Raw genomic sequence first — 16,859 nt, 5'->3', positions numbered from 1 at the left:
CTCTTATAGTCCTTTCCAACACTTTACCCACAACCAAAGGGAGGCTCACTGGTCTATAATTCACACAACCCCAGGTTATAGTCCAACAGGTTTAATTGGAAGCACACTAGTTTCCAATTAAACCTGATGAAGGAGCGTCGCTCCGAAAGCTAGTGTGCTTCCAAATAAACCTGTTGGACTATAACCTGGTGTTGTGTGATTTTTAACTTTGTACACCCCAGTCCAACACCGGCATCTCCGAATCTGGTCTATAATTACCAGGGTTGTCTCCACTCCCTTTTTGCTATCCTGCAGTCTTCTGGCATTATTCCTGTAGGCAATGACGTTATAAAGATCAAAGCCAAAGGCTTGACATTCTCCTCCCTGGCTTCCCAGAGAATCCTAGGATAAATCCCATCTGGCCCAGAGGACTTATCTATTTTCACACTTTCCAGAATTGCTAACACCACCTCCTTATGAACCTCAATCCCGTCTAGTCTAGTAGCCTGTATCTCAGTATGTTCCTCGACAACATTGTCTTTTTCCTATGTCAATACTGATGAAAAATATTCATTTAGCATCTCTCCTACCCCTTTGGACTCCATGCACAATTTTCCACTACTGTCCTTGATTGGCTCTAATCTTAACCCTAGTTGTTCTTTTATTCCTGACATACCTATAGAAAGCTTTAGGGATTTCCTCGATCCTACCTGCCAAAGACTTCTCATGTCCCCTCCTGGCTCCTCTTAGCTTTCTCTTTGGGTCCTTCCTGGCTAATTTGTAACTCTCAAATGCCCTCTAACTGATCCTTCACATCTCATCCTAACATAAGCCTCCTTCTTCCTCTTAACAAGGAAGAGATTCAACTTCTTTAGTAAACCCTGGTTCCCTCACTCGACTGCTTCCTCCCTGCTTGACAGGTACATATTTATCAAACACACACGGCAGTTCTTCATTGAACAAGCTCCAGCCCCTGCAGTTTCCTTCCTCATCCTAAATTTTGCCTGATTGCACCCAGGTATAACTCTTGCCTTGCAGTATATATTTAATCCTTTCCATCGCTAAAGTAAATGTAACCAAACTGTGGTCACTATCACCAAAGTGCTCAACTACCTCCAAATGTAACACCTGGCCAGGTTTAATACCATATCCAATGAGGCCTCACCTCTTTTTGGCCTATCAAATGCTGTGTCAGGAAACCCTCATGCACACATTGGACAAAAACTGACCCATCTAAAACATTTGAATTATAGCATTTCCAGTCAATATTTGGAAACTATCTTGTCACTCTCGCTCCTATCCAGAATCATCTTTGCAATCCTTTCCTCTATGTCTCTGGAACTATTCGGAAGCCTATAGAAAACTCCCTACAGGGTGACCTCTCCTTTCTTGTTTCTAATCTCAGCTCACAGTACTTCGGTAGACGAGTCCTCAAATGCTTGCCACTGTAATACTGTCCTGGACTAACAGTATCACATATCTCCCTCTTTTACCACCTTCCCTGATCTTCCTTAAACATCTAAACCCTGGAACCTGCAACACCATTCCTGTTCCTGGTCTATCCATGTCTCTGAAATGGTCATAACATTGAAGTCCCAGATACCAACCCATGCTGCAAGGTCACCCAGCTTATTCCGGATGCATCTGGCTTTGATGTGGACTTACTTCGAACCACCTCCCTGCCTGCTGGTACACACCTGTGACCTTGAAACCTTATTCATGACCTCACTGTTCTCAAACTTCTGTATACACTGGAGCGACAGTTTCCATCGCCCTGCTGAATTAGTTGAGCTGATATTTACAGTCAGGGTAGGTGGAAAGCTTATATCTATCTGAATTACTGGCTCATTCTTCCATAGGTTCTGAAACTGGCCCATTTAATAGCACAGGCCAAGCAGACAGCAAAATCAATCTCTGATCACACAGCCGAGCAATCGACAGGCCAGTCGCTCATGTCCTTATTGGGCCTGACCACCTATGATTTCAACACCTCAACTTTCGGAGGCAGTGACCTGGATGACTTGGGACCTGATGAGATACGGAAAACTGATGAGTACCTTGAAAGATCACTGGAGTACTTGTGTTTAGTGTTCAAAGTAAGTTTCATATTTTGAATGTTAGAATTGATTTGAGTGAGACTTTGCTCAGGATACAGACTAAATTGGTGGGTTTGGTTCCTCTGCTAATCTTGCATTGCTGTTACAACCCTCGGGTGCAGAGGGAGTTCTAACTGTATGATCTTTGAGATCTCTGGCTATGGAGATGCTGGGGAGGAAATCAAATTCTGATGAATGTGTTTACGTATCAGGCCAGTACCACTATTAGAGAGCTGTGGGGGTGCCTGGAGGGCAACTGGAGATGTTCTAAAATGAGACGCCTTCCCTTGTTTACCTGTTGGAAGTTTCTACACCGTTGGACTACTTACAGAGGCCAAGAGTCAGACTGTTTTCCCTTGCCCTAGGCACCAACACGAATCACCTAGCAACCAAACATCCTTTGCCCTATGAACTGCAGTTCCGTTATGTCCAAAACATTTTGGGGAAATGAACTGCAAGTGAACAGTTGTGGTTTGTGGTTTAGATAATGGAAATATATTTCTATGCACACTCCCAATTCAATCCCTTCACTTGTGCTATATCAAAACCTCTACCTTTATCTAGGAAGCTTTGGTTATAGGCAGGTATGGAGGAAGGATTGATTTGATTTTTTTCAATCTGCTTCCCAGCTCAGTGCATAAAGTGGAATTCAGGTTCAGGAAACCTGCATCCCAGACAGATATCTCCTCTGGAAGTCAGGCTGGTAGAAGACACAAGCTAGTAAAGGATTTTCAGACTTGATCATTCTTCTTCAACAATCTCTCATGGCTGAGGATGAGTTGTTTCCACTTAAGAATCCCTACAGTGTGGATACAGTCCATATGGCCCAAGAAGTCCACATCAACCCTCCAACCAGCATCCCACACAGAACCATCCCCCTACCCTATCCCTGTAACCCTGCATTTTCCATGGCTAACCCACCGAGCCTGCATATCCTTGAACACAGTGTAATTTAGCGTGGCCAATCCATCTAATGTGCACATTTTTGGACTATGGGAGGAAACAGGAGCAGCCGGCTGAAACCCACGCAGACATGGGGAGAGCATGCAAACTCCACATGGGCAGTTGCCTGAGACTGGGGTCAAACCCAGGTCCCTGGTGCTGCGAGGCAGCACTGAGCCATCATACCGCCCTGCAGTGGAAGTATGGTCCACTCCTGGAATTGTTGACTCTGCCTCTGGCAGGGCAGTGTTGTTTGAGGAGACAGGCTGCTTACCCCTGGTTTCCAGCTGCTCTACTTGGTGATGCTGAAAGTGATTGCTGCTTTTGCAGACGTTTCTTCTCCAGTTTGTGCCTTCCAGGACAAGTAATTCCAATATATTGGTAAAGGTGTTGCAGTTGTTTAGGGGAGTTTTTGGGGTGTCTTGTAGTATTTCCTCTGACCACCTAGTGATCACTTACTGTTGAGAGTATTGGAGTAGAGCACTTGTTTCGTCAGTGTTGTGCCAGCACATAAACAATGTTCCCTCCCCCAATCCTGGCAATCGTGAGTGACCAGTGCCTTGATACTGGGCATATTGATCTGGGAGAGGCCACTCAAGTTGGTACACCTAACCTGCCAGTGAATTTGTTGGATTTTGAAAAAGGCAGTGCTGGTTATAACTATACAGAGATTTGAGGGGTCTGCTGTACGTGGTGCATGATTCTGATGCATTTCAGAGGCTGGGGACCATGACTGCTCTGTAGATGATGCGGTCATGGATTCAGAGTGTCTCTCTGCTGTATTTTAATAATTTTTCAAGACACCTCAATGCCTCTTTCTTTCACTATCTCCATATCCCTTTGTCGTTAATCTCCAGAAACCTATCAATTTCTGCCTTGAACCTGCTCAGTGATTGAGCTTCCACAGCCCTCTGTGTTGGAGAATTCCAAAGAGTCACCAGCCTCTGAGAGAAGAAATTCTTCCTCAGCTCCATCTTAAAGGTTGAATTCATTAAGGCAAGAAAGTATGCGTTGGTAATATTGCTGTATCAGTAATCCAGAGGCCCAGGCTAATAGTCTGGGGCCATCATTCAAATCCCAGCACTGCAGATAGTAAAATTTTAATTTGATTAATAATGTTAAATCTGGAATTAACAATTTGTCAATCACATTATAGCCAATTCACATTGGTATAACACACATTATACCAGAACGACCTGTACACCTATAGTTCATCTATGTCACTCCTTTATCACTATCACCGCCTTTGTTTTGTTCTGGGCATTGTCACCCGCTGTTCAAATTCCTCCCCTCTGTGCAGAAGCATAAAACCTCTCTCTCCATCTCCTTTCAGATCTAAAGGAGAGTCCTACTAGACTCAAAATGTTAACTTCTTTCTCTCCACAAATACTCCAGTATTTTCTTTCAATTTTAAGGTTTCCAGCATCTACACTGTTTTGCTTTTATTTTAAAACTCCCTCCCTGTTCTCTTTTCCTGGCTTGATACATTTACAAATGTATCCCCTTGTGAATAATAAGAAAGCAAACCACACGGGCTTACAAGCCAACAGATCTGCTCAAACCAAATCAGTTGCCTTGGTAAGACTGAGTTATCCATTTCAAATAGTTGCTGATTGGAACAGCTGCTTAACACCAGTCACTGCATTTCACACGATGCACATCCTCGGAAAAGTGATCACAAGGAGTACTTCAAATGTGGTAAAATGTTTTTAATCTTTAAGTTTCCAATAGGAAACAGTTTGAACATCCTCACCACTGAGTTCCTAATAACTGAGTGAGTTAGAAAGAGTTCAGCTGATCAAAGTGCTATCTGTTCGTCCACAGTTCAGCACCCCACACCTGACATCTCTGGCAATGAATGTGGGAGCAGCTACAGATGAAAATGGAAGGCACCAGATACCCGACTGTATTCAGGGCGAGAATGGGCTGACCTTGACCCAACTGGGCAGGTACCAGGTATGTAAGCAACCCTGTCACTTGCTGTAGCACATCTGATACACAGGAGTTTCAGAAACCAGAGCAGAAATGGAGTTTTCAGTATTTCATTGTTTGTGTCTCTGCTCAGCCCTGGCTCCCTGTAGTTGTCCTTCGTTTCTGTTCCTCATTGTGCATTGAGTGTTTACTGAGCCAGAGCAGGGTAGGGGAATTCACTGAAGAATTCAATGCCGCCTCTTGTTCTGATTCCATGTTTCATTGGAAAGGATAGGACCATATTTGGCAAGTTTTGGAGTACTGCCTTTACTCAGATTACCAACCTCCTGGGCATGGGGTTAGAGAGACATATTATAAAAGTAATCTTTTCCCTTGAGAATAACTTAATACCTGAAAAAGTGAAACATTCCAAGTAGCTCAGTAAATTTCTCCAGGAAGAGTCTGAAGTACTTTGACAAACAACTCTGTGGCTTCTTCCTAGTCTGGATGAGCCTTACTGATCATGGCCAGCTGGTAGGCTTGGTTGTGGGGGGGAGCAGGAGACATGTACCTTCTCGAAACCAGAGAGGATGAAAATCAGCCAGATGCTAAATTCCTCATAGCAAACCGATAATATTGCTGGAAATTATGGGCAGCTGAGGGAGGTACTCATCCAGTTTTCAAGCACTTGCTGCAGCTCACTCACATGTCGAGTTGCCACACGTGCACTGATCATTGACTGTCACTGGGGAGCAGATTAATGGAGCTGACACTGGGTTAGGTTCATGATGTGACTTTCACTAGGAAGAAGGTCAGTGGTTCTGTCTACTGTCCTGTTCCTTAGTGGGTGGGGAGAGGGTTTAGGGGCTGCATTGTCTTCCTTGTGTACTGCTGTCTGGCTGTACTAAATTGTGTATGTTTTGCAGATTATAAATGGACTCCGACGGTTTGAGATAGAGTATCAGGGAGACCCTGAGCTGCAGCCAATTCGCAGCTATGAGAGTGGCCTGTTAGTACGTCTACTGTTCCAGATATCATCTGCCATTAACCAGCGGGTATGTTGGTCATTATAGCCGGCAGTTATTAGTACTGATTCTTTCTCTTTCTATTTAAAATTGAGTGCGCAAAGTGAATAATGTTTTCTCTTCCCCTTAAGACCTGGGTGCAGTTAATAAAGAGGGCTGATCAGTTGGGGCGTAGAGGGGCAAATGGAATTTATCTGAAAAGTGTAAAGTGATGCATTTTGGGTGGATTAACAAGGCAAAGGAGTGCATGTTGAATGGTTGACCTGTAGAAGTCAGGGACCTTGTTATGCATGTCCGTAGGTCCTTGAAGGCAGCAGGACAGGTGGATAAGGCAATCCATGTAGAATTTGGGAACCTTGCCTTTATCAATTGAAGCAAGGCGATTATGATAGAGTATATGATGTTAGTTTGGCCACAGCTTGAATAGTGTGCAATTCTGGTTACTATACGGAATGTGATTGCACTTGTTGTGTTGCAGAGGAGATTCACCAGGATGTTGCTTCGGAAGGAGCATTTCAACTGTGAAGAGAGACTAAACTAGGCTGGGGTTGTTTACCTTGAAGCAAAGAAGGCTTTGAAGGTGGATTGTGGTGTTCAAATGTATGAGGAACATACATAGAACATTTTCACCTCAGCAAAGTGGTCAATAACGAGGGGAAAAGATTTAAGGTAAAGGAATGCGAAGTTCAGAGGGTACTTAAGAAAGATTTTTTCCAGTCAGTGGTAGGTGTCTTGAACTCAGTGGTAAAAAAAAGTGAAAAGTTGTTTTGCGGATTGGAGGAAGGTACTGGAGGAAGGCCCTACTGTCTGTCGTAGGGCCAGTGCTTTCCTTGATCTACATTAATGACGTGAAATTGGTTGCTGTTCACCATTCCAAAATTTGCAGATGACAAATCTTGGAGTTATTGTGAACTGTGAGGAGAATAATGATCAAATCATAGAATTCCTGCAATGTGGAAGTAGGCCATTCGGCCCATTGAGTCCACAACCAAAGAGCATCCCCTACCCTATCTCTGTAAGCCTGCATTTCCCATAGCTAATCCACCTTGTTGCACATCCTTGGGCAATCTAACCTGCACATCTTTGGACTTCGGGAAGAAACCAGAGCCCCTGGTGGAAACCCACGCAGACACGGAGAATGTGCAAACTCCACGCAGATAGTTACCTGAGGTTGAAATTTAACCCAGCTCCCTGGTGCTGTGAGGCACTTCATATATTTCAGAAGGACGTGGGTTAGTGCGATGGATAGCAGATAATGCTGTGAAATGTAAATTGATGCATCTGAAAGGAAGAGAGAGGTGCATCAATACGATCTACAAGGTGCAGTGTTAACAAGAGTGTAGAAGCAGAGGGGCTTATGGGTATATTTGTATAAATCCCTGAACGATTGGCAGGATAGTTTTTTAAAAAATTCATTTGTGGGATGTGGGTGTCACTAGCTGACCAGCATTTATTCCCATTCCTAGTTGCCCTTGAGAAGGTGATGGTGAGTTGCCTTCTTGAACCAATACATTCCATTTGCCATTGGAGAGGGAATTCCAAGATTTTGACCCAGCGACAGTGAAGGAATTGCAATATATTTCCAAGTCAGAATGCTGAGTGGTTTGGAGGGGAACTTGAAGGTGGTGATGTTCCCATATATCTGCTGCCCTTGTCCTTCGAGATGGAAGTGGTCATGGGTTTGGAAGGTGCTGTCTGAGGATCTTTGGATGATTTCTGCAGTGCATTTTGTAGATAGTACACACTGCTGCGACTGAGCATCAGTGATGGAGGGAATGAATGCTGGTGGATGTTCTGCCAGTCAAGTGGACTGCTTTATCCTGGATGGTGTCAAGCTTCTTGAGTGTTGTTGGGGCTGCACTCATCCAAGCAAGCAGGGAGTATCCATCACACTCCTGACTTGTGCCTTTATAGATGGTGGACAGGCTTTGGGGAGTCAAGAGGTGAGTTACTCACTTCAGTATTCCGAACCTCCGACCTGCTCTTGTGTAGCCACTGTGTTTATGGGGTGAGTCCAGTTGAGTTTCTGGTCAGTGATAACCCCAGGATGTTTGATAGTGGGGGGATTCAGTGATGGTAACACTGTTGAATGCAAGGGGGTGGTGGTTAGATTGTCTCTTATTGGTGACGGTCATATATCCTGGCATTTTTTTATGGCGTGCGTGTTACTTGCTACATGTGAGCCCAGCCTGGATATTGTCCAGATCTTGTTGCATTTGGACATGGACTACTTCAGAATCTGAGGAGTCACCAATGGTGCTGAACATGGTGCAATCATTGGTGAACATCCATTTCGGACTTTATGATGTAGGGAAGGTCATAAATGAAGCAGTTGAAGATGGTTGGACCGAGGACACTGTCCTGAGGAACTGAGATGACTGATCTCTGACAACTTTGACCATCTTCCAATGTGACGGGTATGACTCCTACCGCCAGAGAGTTTGCCCTAATATCCGTTGATTCCAGTTTTGCTCGGGCTCCTTGATGCCACATTCGGTCGAATACTGCCTTAATGTCAAAGGCTGTCACTCTCACCTCACTTCTGGAATTCAGCTCTTCTCTCCATGTTTGGACCAAGGCTATAATGAAGTCTGGAGTTGAGTGGCATTGGTGGAACCCAAATTGGGCATCACTGAGCAAGTGCTATGTGATAGGACTGTTGATGACATCTTCCATCACTTTACTGATCATCGACAGTAGAGTAATGGGGAGTTAATTGGCTGGGTTGGATTTGTCCTGCTTTTTATGTACAGCATAATATACTTGGGAAATTTTCCATATTGTTAGTCAGATGCCAGTGTTGTAACTGTACAGGAACAGCTTGGCTCGGAGAGCAGCAAGTTCTGGAGCACAAGCCTTCAGTACTATTACCGGAATGTTGCCTTTGCAATATCCCGTGCCTCCAACTGTTTCTTGATATCATGTGGAGTGAATCGAATTGGCTGAAGACTGGTATCTGTAATGATGGGACCACTGGAGGAGGCCAAGGTGGATCATACACTCGACGCTTCCGGCAGCCTCATCTTTTGTACTGATGTGTTGGACTGGTCCATCATTTGTGGAACCTCCTCTTCCTGTGAGTTGTTTAATTGTCCACCACCATTCATGACAAGATGTGGCAGGACTACAAAGCTTTGATCTGCTCCGTTGGTTGTGGCATCATTTAGCACTGTCTATCGCTTGCTGCATATGCTGTTTGTCATGCAGGTAGTCCTGTTCGGTAGCTTCACCAGATTGACACCTCATCTTCAAGTACGTCTGGTGCTGCTCCTGGCATGTCTTCCTGCACTCTCCATTGAACCAGGGTTGAATGGAGAATATGCCAGGCCTTGAGGTTACAGATTGTGCTAGAGTACAATTTTGCTTCTGTTGATGACTCACAGTGCTTTTCATGGATGCGCATTCTTGAGTTGGTAGATCTGTTCAAAGTCTGTCCCATTTAACACAATACAATGGAGATTGTGAAAGTGGGACTTTTGTCTCCACAAGGACATACAGTGGTCATTCTTATCAAAACTGTCATGGACAGATGCATCTGCAGCTGGCACATTGGTAAAGATGAGGTCAACTATGTCTTTTCCTCTTGTTGGTTCCCTCACCACCTGCTGTATACCCAGTCTGGTAGCTCTGTCCTTTAGGACCTGACCAGCTCGGTTTATAGTATTGTGCCAAGTGATTCTTGGTGTGGACAGTGAAATCCCCCACCTAGAGTGCATTCTGTGCCCTTGCCATCCTTAGTGCTTCCTCCAAGTGTTGTACTGATGTTGGAGAAGTACCAATTCATCAGCTGAGAGAGGACGGTACATGGTAGTCAGCAGAAGGTTTCCATTCCTATGTTTAACCTAAATCCGGCGAAGGCTGGATTTAATGGGGTCCAGGGTCAATGTTGAGGACTCCCAGAGCAACTCCTTCCCAACTGTATACCACCTCTGCTGGGTCTGTCCCGCCAGTGAGACAAGACATATCCAGGGATGGTGATGTCTGGGACATTGTAAGTTATGATTCCGTGAGTATGATTTTTGACACGCTGTTGTTTAATTAGTCTGTGACACCACTCTCCCAATTTTGATACTAGCCCCCAGATGTTAATGAGGAAGACTTTGTAGGGTCGACAGGTCTGTTTCTGACATTGTCTCGTCCAGTGCCTAGATCGATGCCAAGTGATCTGTTTGGTTTCATTTCTTTGAGATTTGTAGTGATTGGTACAACTGAATGATTGGCTAGGCTATTTCAGAGGGCAACTGAGAATCAGCCATACTGCTGAGAGTCTGGAGTCACATGTAGGCCAGACCAGGTGAAGATGGCAGATTTCCTTCCCTGAAGGACATTAGTGAACCAGATGGGTTTTTCCGACAATCAACAATGATTTCATGGTCATCAGTAGATTCTTAATTCCAGATTTTCTTTTGTTGTTGAATTTAAATTTCACCATCTGCCATGGTGGGTTTTGAATCCAGGTCCCCAGAACATTAGCTGAGTCTCTGGATTAATAATCTAGCAATAATCTAGCCTTCGCCGACCAGCATTGAAGAAGTCATCATTACGGAATGTGGGATCTTGGGTATAGAGTATAAACCGAAGTATAATGAAACAATAACAGAAATTGGTGGGAAAACTTAGCAGTTCTGGCAGCTGTTAATGGGGACTTTTATAAGGGGATCTACAATTTAGGGGCACAATCTCAAAATTAGGTCATTCAGCTAAGACAGAGATAAGGAGTTTCATCTCCTGAGGATTTAGTTTTTTGATTTGATTCCCCAGAGAGCTCTGGAGACCAGATCATTGAACTTATTCAAGGCTGAGATAGGGAGAGTTTTGATGTCAAGGCAAAAGGGTTCTGGTGGGCAAGTAAGAAAGTGGAGTTAAAGTAACAGTCTGATCAGCCGTGATTCCACAGGTTCACCACCCTCTGGGTGAGCAGATTTCTTCTTGTTTCAGTGCAACATGGTCTGTTATGTGTCCTGAGACCACGACCCCTTGCTCTGGACCCTTGGCTAGGAGGAAACATCATCTCCACATGCAGTCTGTCCAGCACTGTCAGAAATGAAATCCCCTCTCATTCCTCAAAAATCCTGTGAATACAGGCCTAGTCAGCTTAACTTCTCACGTATATCAAACATACCATCCCAGGAATCAGTCTGGTGAATATTCACCACAGGTCCCCTCTAGCAAGTATTTATTTTCCGAAGTCAAGGAGATCAAAACTCTCCACAGGATTTGGGTGTGGTCTTATCAAGGCCTTATAAACTGCATTAAGTTCCTTGCCCCTGTCTTCAAACAGTCTTGCAGTGAAGACCAACATACCATTTGCCTTCCTAATTGCTTGCGGTCCTGTGTGCTTGAATGACCAGTTTATAAGAACACCCAGGTCTCTTTGTGCATCCACATTTCCCAATCTACCACCACTTAAATAATACTCTGTCATTCTGTTTTTCCTGAAGAATTGACATAACACATTTATCAATGTGATATTGTGTCAGCCACATACTTGCCCAGTCAGTCAACTTGTCTAAATCACCCTGATATGTTTTATGAATAGCTGGGTCTGGATCCCTATGGTGCACCATTGACACTCCTTGCAGTGTGAAACTGATCCATTTATTCCTATTCTACTTCCTGTCTGTTAACCAATTCTGAATCCATACCACTATATAGAACAATACAGTGCAAAACAGGCCCTTCCGCCCTCGATGTTGCGCCGACCCGTGAACTATTCTCAGCTCATCCCCCTACACTATCCCATCATCATCCATGTGCTTATCCAAGGATTGTTTAAATCTCCCTAATGTGTCTGAGTTAACTACATTAGCAGGTAGAGCATTCCACGCCCTTACCACTCTCTGAGTAAAGAACCTACCTCTGACATCTGTCTTAAATCTATTACCCCTCAATTTGTAGTTACGCCCCCTCATACAAGCTGACGTCACCATCCTAGGAAAAAGACTTTCACTGTCTACCCTATCTAATCCTCTGATCATCTTGTATGTTTCTATCAAATCTCCTCTTAGCCTTCTTTGCAATGAGAACAGACCCAAGTCTCTCAGCCTTTCCTCATAAGACCTGTCCTCCAGACCAGGCAACATCCTCGTAAATCTCCTCTGCACCTTTTCCAATGCTTCCACCTCCTTCCTGATATATGGCGACCAGAACTGTACACAATATTCCAAGTGTGGCCGCACTAGTGGTTCATATAGTTGCAGCATAATATTGCAGCTCTGGAACGCAATCCCTCCACAAATGAAACCTAACACACCATATGCCTTCTTAACAGCACTATCAACCTGGATGGCAACTTTCAGGGATCTATGTACATGGACTCCAAGATCCCTCGCACATCCACACTCCCGAGAATCTTTCCAGTGACCCAGTATTCTGCCTTCCTGTTATTCTTCCCAAAGTGCATCACCTCACATTTAGCTACATTGAATTCCATTTGCCACCCCTCAGCCCAATCCTGTAGTTTATCTAAGTCCCCCTGCAATCTGTAACATTCTTCCAAACTGTCCACTACTCCACCGACTTCAGTGTCAACTGCAAATCTACTAATCCATCCACCTATGCCTGCGTCTAAGTCATTTATAAAATTAACAAACAACAGTGGTCCCAAACCTGATCCTTGTGGCACACCACTAGTAACCGGACTCCAGGCTGAATATTTTCCATCAACCACCACTCGCTGCTTTCTTTCAGAAAGCCAGTTTCTAATCCAAACTGCTAAATTACTCTCAAATCAATGCCTCTGCATTTTCTCCAACAGCCTACCATGTGGAACCTCATCAAAGGCTTTACTGAAGTTATTAACACCAATCCCACAAAGTTTGATTTTACTCTCACATGGGACAAAAGATTTCTGAAAATATGAACACACTGGTTCTCCCTAATCTATTTTACTAGTTACAGACTTCAAAAAAATTCCATTGGGTTTGTTAAACACTTTCCTTTTCATATATCCAAACTGACTTGATGTATTACTGTGGGTGTGTTTTATGTTTCCTGTTATCACATTCTGTATAATAGACTCCAGCATTTTCCTGAAGGTCATCTAACTGGTGTGTAATTTCTGATTTTCTCCCTGCTTTCTTAAACAGGTGGTTCAGGCTCCAGGGGTTAAATTGCCTAATGCTCCTTCTATTTTTTAAGTTCTTCCCTCTTTCATGTCCTACAGTTTGCTGGTGAAATGGAGGCCCTGTGTCAGCGGGACAGTATAATGGGAAAACTGGCTCGTTATTACCTGACCTACCCAGAGCTGAGTCGGAGGATCAAGTCAGGTCCTGTGACATGCCGCACCTTCCAACAGCAACGTCCACGACTCAGCCTGCGTTTTCTGGCTAGTTATCGCACGCTGTTCTCTCTCTTCATTTGTATGGTTATTGGTGCCACACTCAACCTGAATCCCTTAGCTTCTTTTCTCTTGATCATGATCTTCTGGTTTCTCTATGGGATTGTATGGGCTCTCTGTACAGACCAAACAAAACCTCACCAGGCATGAAAAGTAAAGGAGTCAGCTGTTTCTATTTTTTTTTATCATCTTCAGAAAACGATTTGTTTCAATTGTAAAAACAAAAACCAATTTTTAAATCAGATACCAATACCTATGTTTTTAAAATATTTTTTGAATTATTTAGTGTTACTGTCTGAGCTGTTAAGTATAGACAGTTATTTTTACAGATGACTATGTACCTTTCTCTTGTTATGTTGTGTCCCCTCAGTATTGCCCATGTTGTGTGGTGGTGAGGTTTTGCCAGAAGAAACATCAGTTGAGCCAATGCCCTGGGTCTGGTTTGTTAGACTCTGCAGTCTGTACTGGAATTTAATTTACAGCTCTGGGAGTGTGCTTTAGTTACAAGACTGGCTCATTTTTCATGTTTGTTGCTGCAACCATTGGAGAATGGATTGTCTTGTACCCAACAGCACCAGCATGGAACTGAGCTGAAGTGAGACTAAGTACCATGAAATGGTCATCCATCTGAAAGTTTAAAGCAGATCCTAGGACTGATCACTTCAAACGAAGGAAATATTGGCAATGCAGGGATTGCTTTTGTCAAAAATTGAACTTGTTCCTGAGTGTGCATTCTGCTGTATGATGTGAAAATTACACTTACAGAACTGTTAATACCAAAATAAACACAGATACTGGAAATCTTGAACAGGTCGGAAAGTATCTGTGGTGATAGTTCAAATTGATGATCTGAATTTAGACGAAATATCATCAGCTTGAAAGGTTAACTCCATTTCTGCACACATGCTTGCCTGACTTGCTATTTCTAATATTTTGTTTTTTGTATGACTTGATGTATTCAATCTGTGTTGAAAGATTGGGAGAAGGATGAAGTAGGGTTGAGAGTGCACACAATCCCAGAATGAGAAATTCTGTGTCTGTGGAAGTTGGGCAACTCTTCTGTATATGCTAGTAATTTGTGGGGCTTTGTTAATTCAGCATAGAATCCAGCTCCCCACTGTTCCATGTCCTCACTGCTGCTGCCTTTTTCTGTGAAATACTTTTGTGTCATTGGCATGACAGATGTTGAATTTCAGCAGAATTGATCTGAAGATGAAATGTACAAAACTACTGTTAATATTCTATGTAAAATTGTGCATCGTCAGCCACACTAATGGGAAATCAATAATGTATTTTCAAAATGAATTTGATAAATCTTGAATTTAGTGTTTAATGTGTTTGTATTTTAATGTTCTACTGGTTGGCATTTGAGGCACTGCAATTTAAATTAAAATGGAAAATGTTTAGTTTTTAAATGAGACTGGAAATGTTGATATTCCGAGGTACTTGGGGGTAATCATACAGTGAGCAACAAGTTATATTCCAGTTTTTGAAGTAAAAGCTAAGAGTAAAAACGCTTTACTGATGTTATATAGGGCCTTGAAGTGATGCCAAATTGTGACATAATTTTGATTTTGTTACCCAAGGAAGGACCCTGGTTTGCATTCTATTTAGGAACAAGCTGTTCCTGGAATGACCACTGACCGGTTCACAAAACTACTTAAGAATCCACTGTTCCAGACAGCTGTGTTTGAGAGGCATCGAGTATATTCAAGATCTTCATCACGAGAATTTGGATTCTCAGAGAATCTAGGTATATGAAGAGCTGGAAGGTGTAAGTTTAAATTAGCCATGATCTTCAGAACAGTGGAGCATGATTGAAGGGAGGAAAGACTTCATTCTTTTTCTTAAACTTTTATATTTGTGTTTTTAGAATAGGACCCTTGTAATCACAGAAAGGTAATCATTTCCTAATGTATGCCAGTGATAAATGCTAATATAATGGGAGGACTTTTTTTTTAGATTCGCTCCAGTGTGGAAACAGGCCCTTCAGGTCAACAAGTCCACACCGACCCTCTGAAGAGTAACCCACCCAGACCCATTTCCCTCTGACTAATGTACCTAACGCAATGGGCAATTTAGCATGGCCAATTCACCTGACCTGCACATCTTTGAACTGTGGGAGGAAAACTGAAATACCCAGAAGAAACCCACGCAGACACGGGGAGAATGTGCAAACTCCACACAAAAGTCGGCCGAGGCTGGAATTGAATCCGGGACCCTGGCGCTGTGAGGCAGCAGTGCTATCCACTGAGCCACCATGCTGCCCATAATGTACTAGCAATCACCCTGATCTCATGGGTTATAAACTAATCAACTGACACAATCATGTTAGCCTGTTCTGTCATTGTGTGATCACAGCTGATCTGTAACCTAATTCCCCATATCCCTTAATCTGTTTAGTTAGCAAAAATCCATGGACCTCTGGTTTAAAACTAGCAATTGATCAGTTGCCATTTGCAGAAGAATTCCAAACTTCACTATTTGTGTAGAAGCTTTTTCAAAATGTCACCCTTGTAAATCTTCCAATTTTTACATTCTGCCTCCTACCATAGACTCACCAACCAGTGTCAGAGTTCTCCAGCACAGCATCGCATCCATGTGGTTAAAAAAACATAACTATTCTAATCCTGTTTTCCAACACTTGGCTCACAGCCTTATATGCCTTGGCATCACAAGTTCACATCTAAATACTTACTAAATGTAATGACAAACACCTCAGAGGCAGAGTTCCAGGTTCTCACTTCCTTGGCTTAAATTGGTTAATGCCAACCAAAATGTCCATCCACTCTAACCCCATTTCCTAGCACTTAGCTCATATTCTTCTAAATCTTTCCTTTCCATGTATTTGTCCAAATGGCTTTTAAATGTTGTAATGTAAGAGACCTAAAAGGCAACTTTTTCACACACAGGGTACATGTATGGAAATGAGCTGCCAGAGGAAGTGGTGGAGGCTAGTACAATTGCAACATTTAAAAGGTATCTGGTTGGGTATATAAATAGGGTTTGGAGGGATATAGGCCGGGTACTAGCAGGTGGGACTAGATTGGGTTGGGATATCTGGTCGACATGGATGGGTTGGACTGAAGGGTCTGTTTCTGTGCTGCACATTTCTATGACTCTATGTACCCGCCTCAACCACTTGTACTGGCGGCTCATTCCATGTACAGATCACACTGTGTAAAACAAAACATTGCCCCTCAGGTTCTCTTATTCTTTCTCCTCTAATCTTAAACTGATGCCCTCTAGCCCTCGATTCCCCAACCCTGCATTCACCCTATCCATGCCTTTCGTGATCTTATACACTTCTATAAGATTACCCACCCCCACCTGCCCAGTCTCCTGCACTCTAAAGAAAAAGGTCCTCACTTGTTCAACCTCTCCCTATAAACTCAGACCATTGAGTCCTGGCAACCTCCTTGTAAATTTCTTTTGCACTCTTTATCTGGATTCAATTCCATTTGCCGCTGATCAGCCCATCTGACTATATCTGACTATATCTCATCTGACTATATCTCCTCTATATCCTCTTGTAAATTGAGAGCACTGTTTACCACCTCACCAATT

The 16,859-nt window shown here is 43.3% G+C and overlaps 1 protein-coding gene across 6 annotated transcripts in view; it reads left to right on the top strand.

Moving 5' to 3' along the window:
* smpd4 (sphingomyelin phosphodiesterase 4) overlaps positions 1 to 14,625 on the top strand; it is a 73,363-nt gene extending 58,738 nt beyond the window's left edge. For 5 of the 6 annotated variants that reach the window (XM_043716214.2, XM_043716211.2, XM_043716213.2 and 2 more), the window contains 4 exons: positions 1,839 to 2,075; positions 4,842 to 4,973; positions 5,855 to 5,983; positions 13,119 to 14,625. In XM_043716214.2, coding sequence (XP_043572149.1) covers positions 1,839 to 2,075; positions 4,842 to 4,973; positions 5,855 to 5,983; positions 13,119 to 13,442 — 822 coding nt within the window. In that variant the 3' untranslated portion in view covers positions 13,443 to 14,625. The remainder of the gene's footprint in view (positions 1 to 1,838; positions 2,076 to 4,841; positions 4,974 to 5,854; positions 5,984 to 13,118) is intronic. The other variant, XM_088000273.1, reaches the window with a different exon arrangement.
* Positions 14,626 to 16,859: the final 2,234 nt, after the last annotated feature.

The sequence above is a fragment of the Chiloscyllium plagiosum genome, unplaced genomic scaffold, assembly GCF_037043375.1.
Source record: "Chiloscyllium plagiosum isolate Xiang-an unplaced genomic scaffold, Cpla_swu_hap1 HiC_scaffold_24, whole genome shotgun sequence".
Classification (NCBI taxonomy): Eukaryota; Metazoa; Chordata; class Chondrichthyes; order Orectolobiformes; family Hemiscylliidae; genus Chiloscyllium; species Chiloscyllium plagiosum.
Note: the sequence above shows the minus strand (reverse complement) of the source record. Positions and strands in the feature narration are given on the sequence as shown.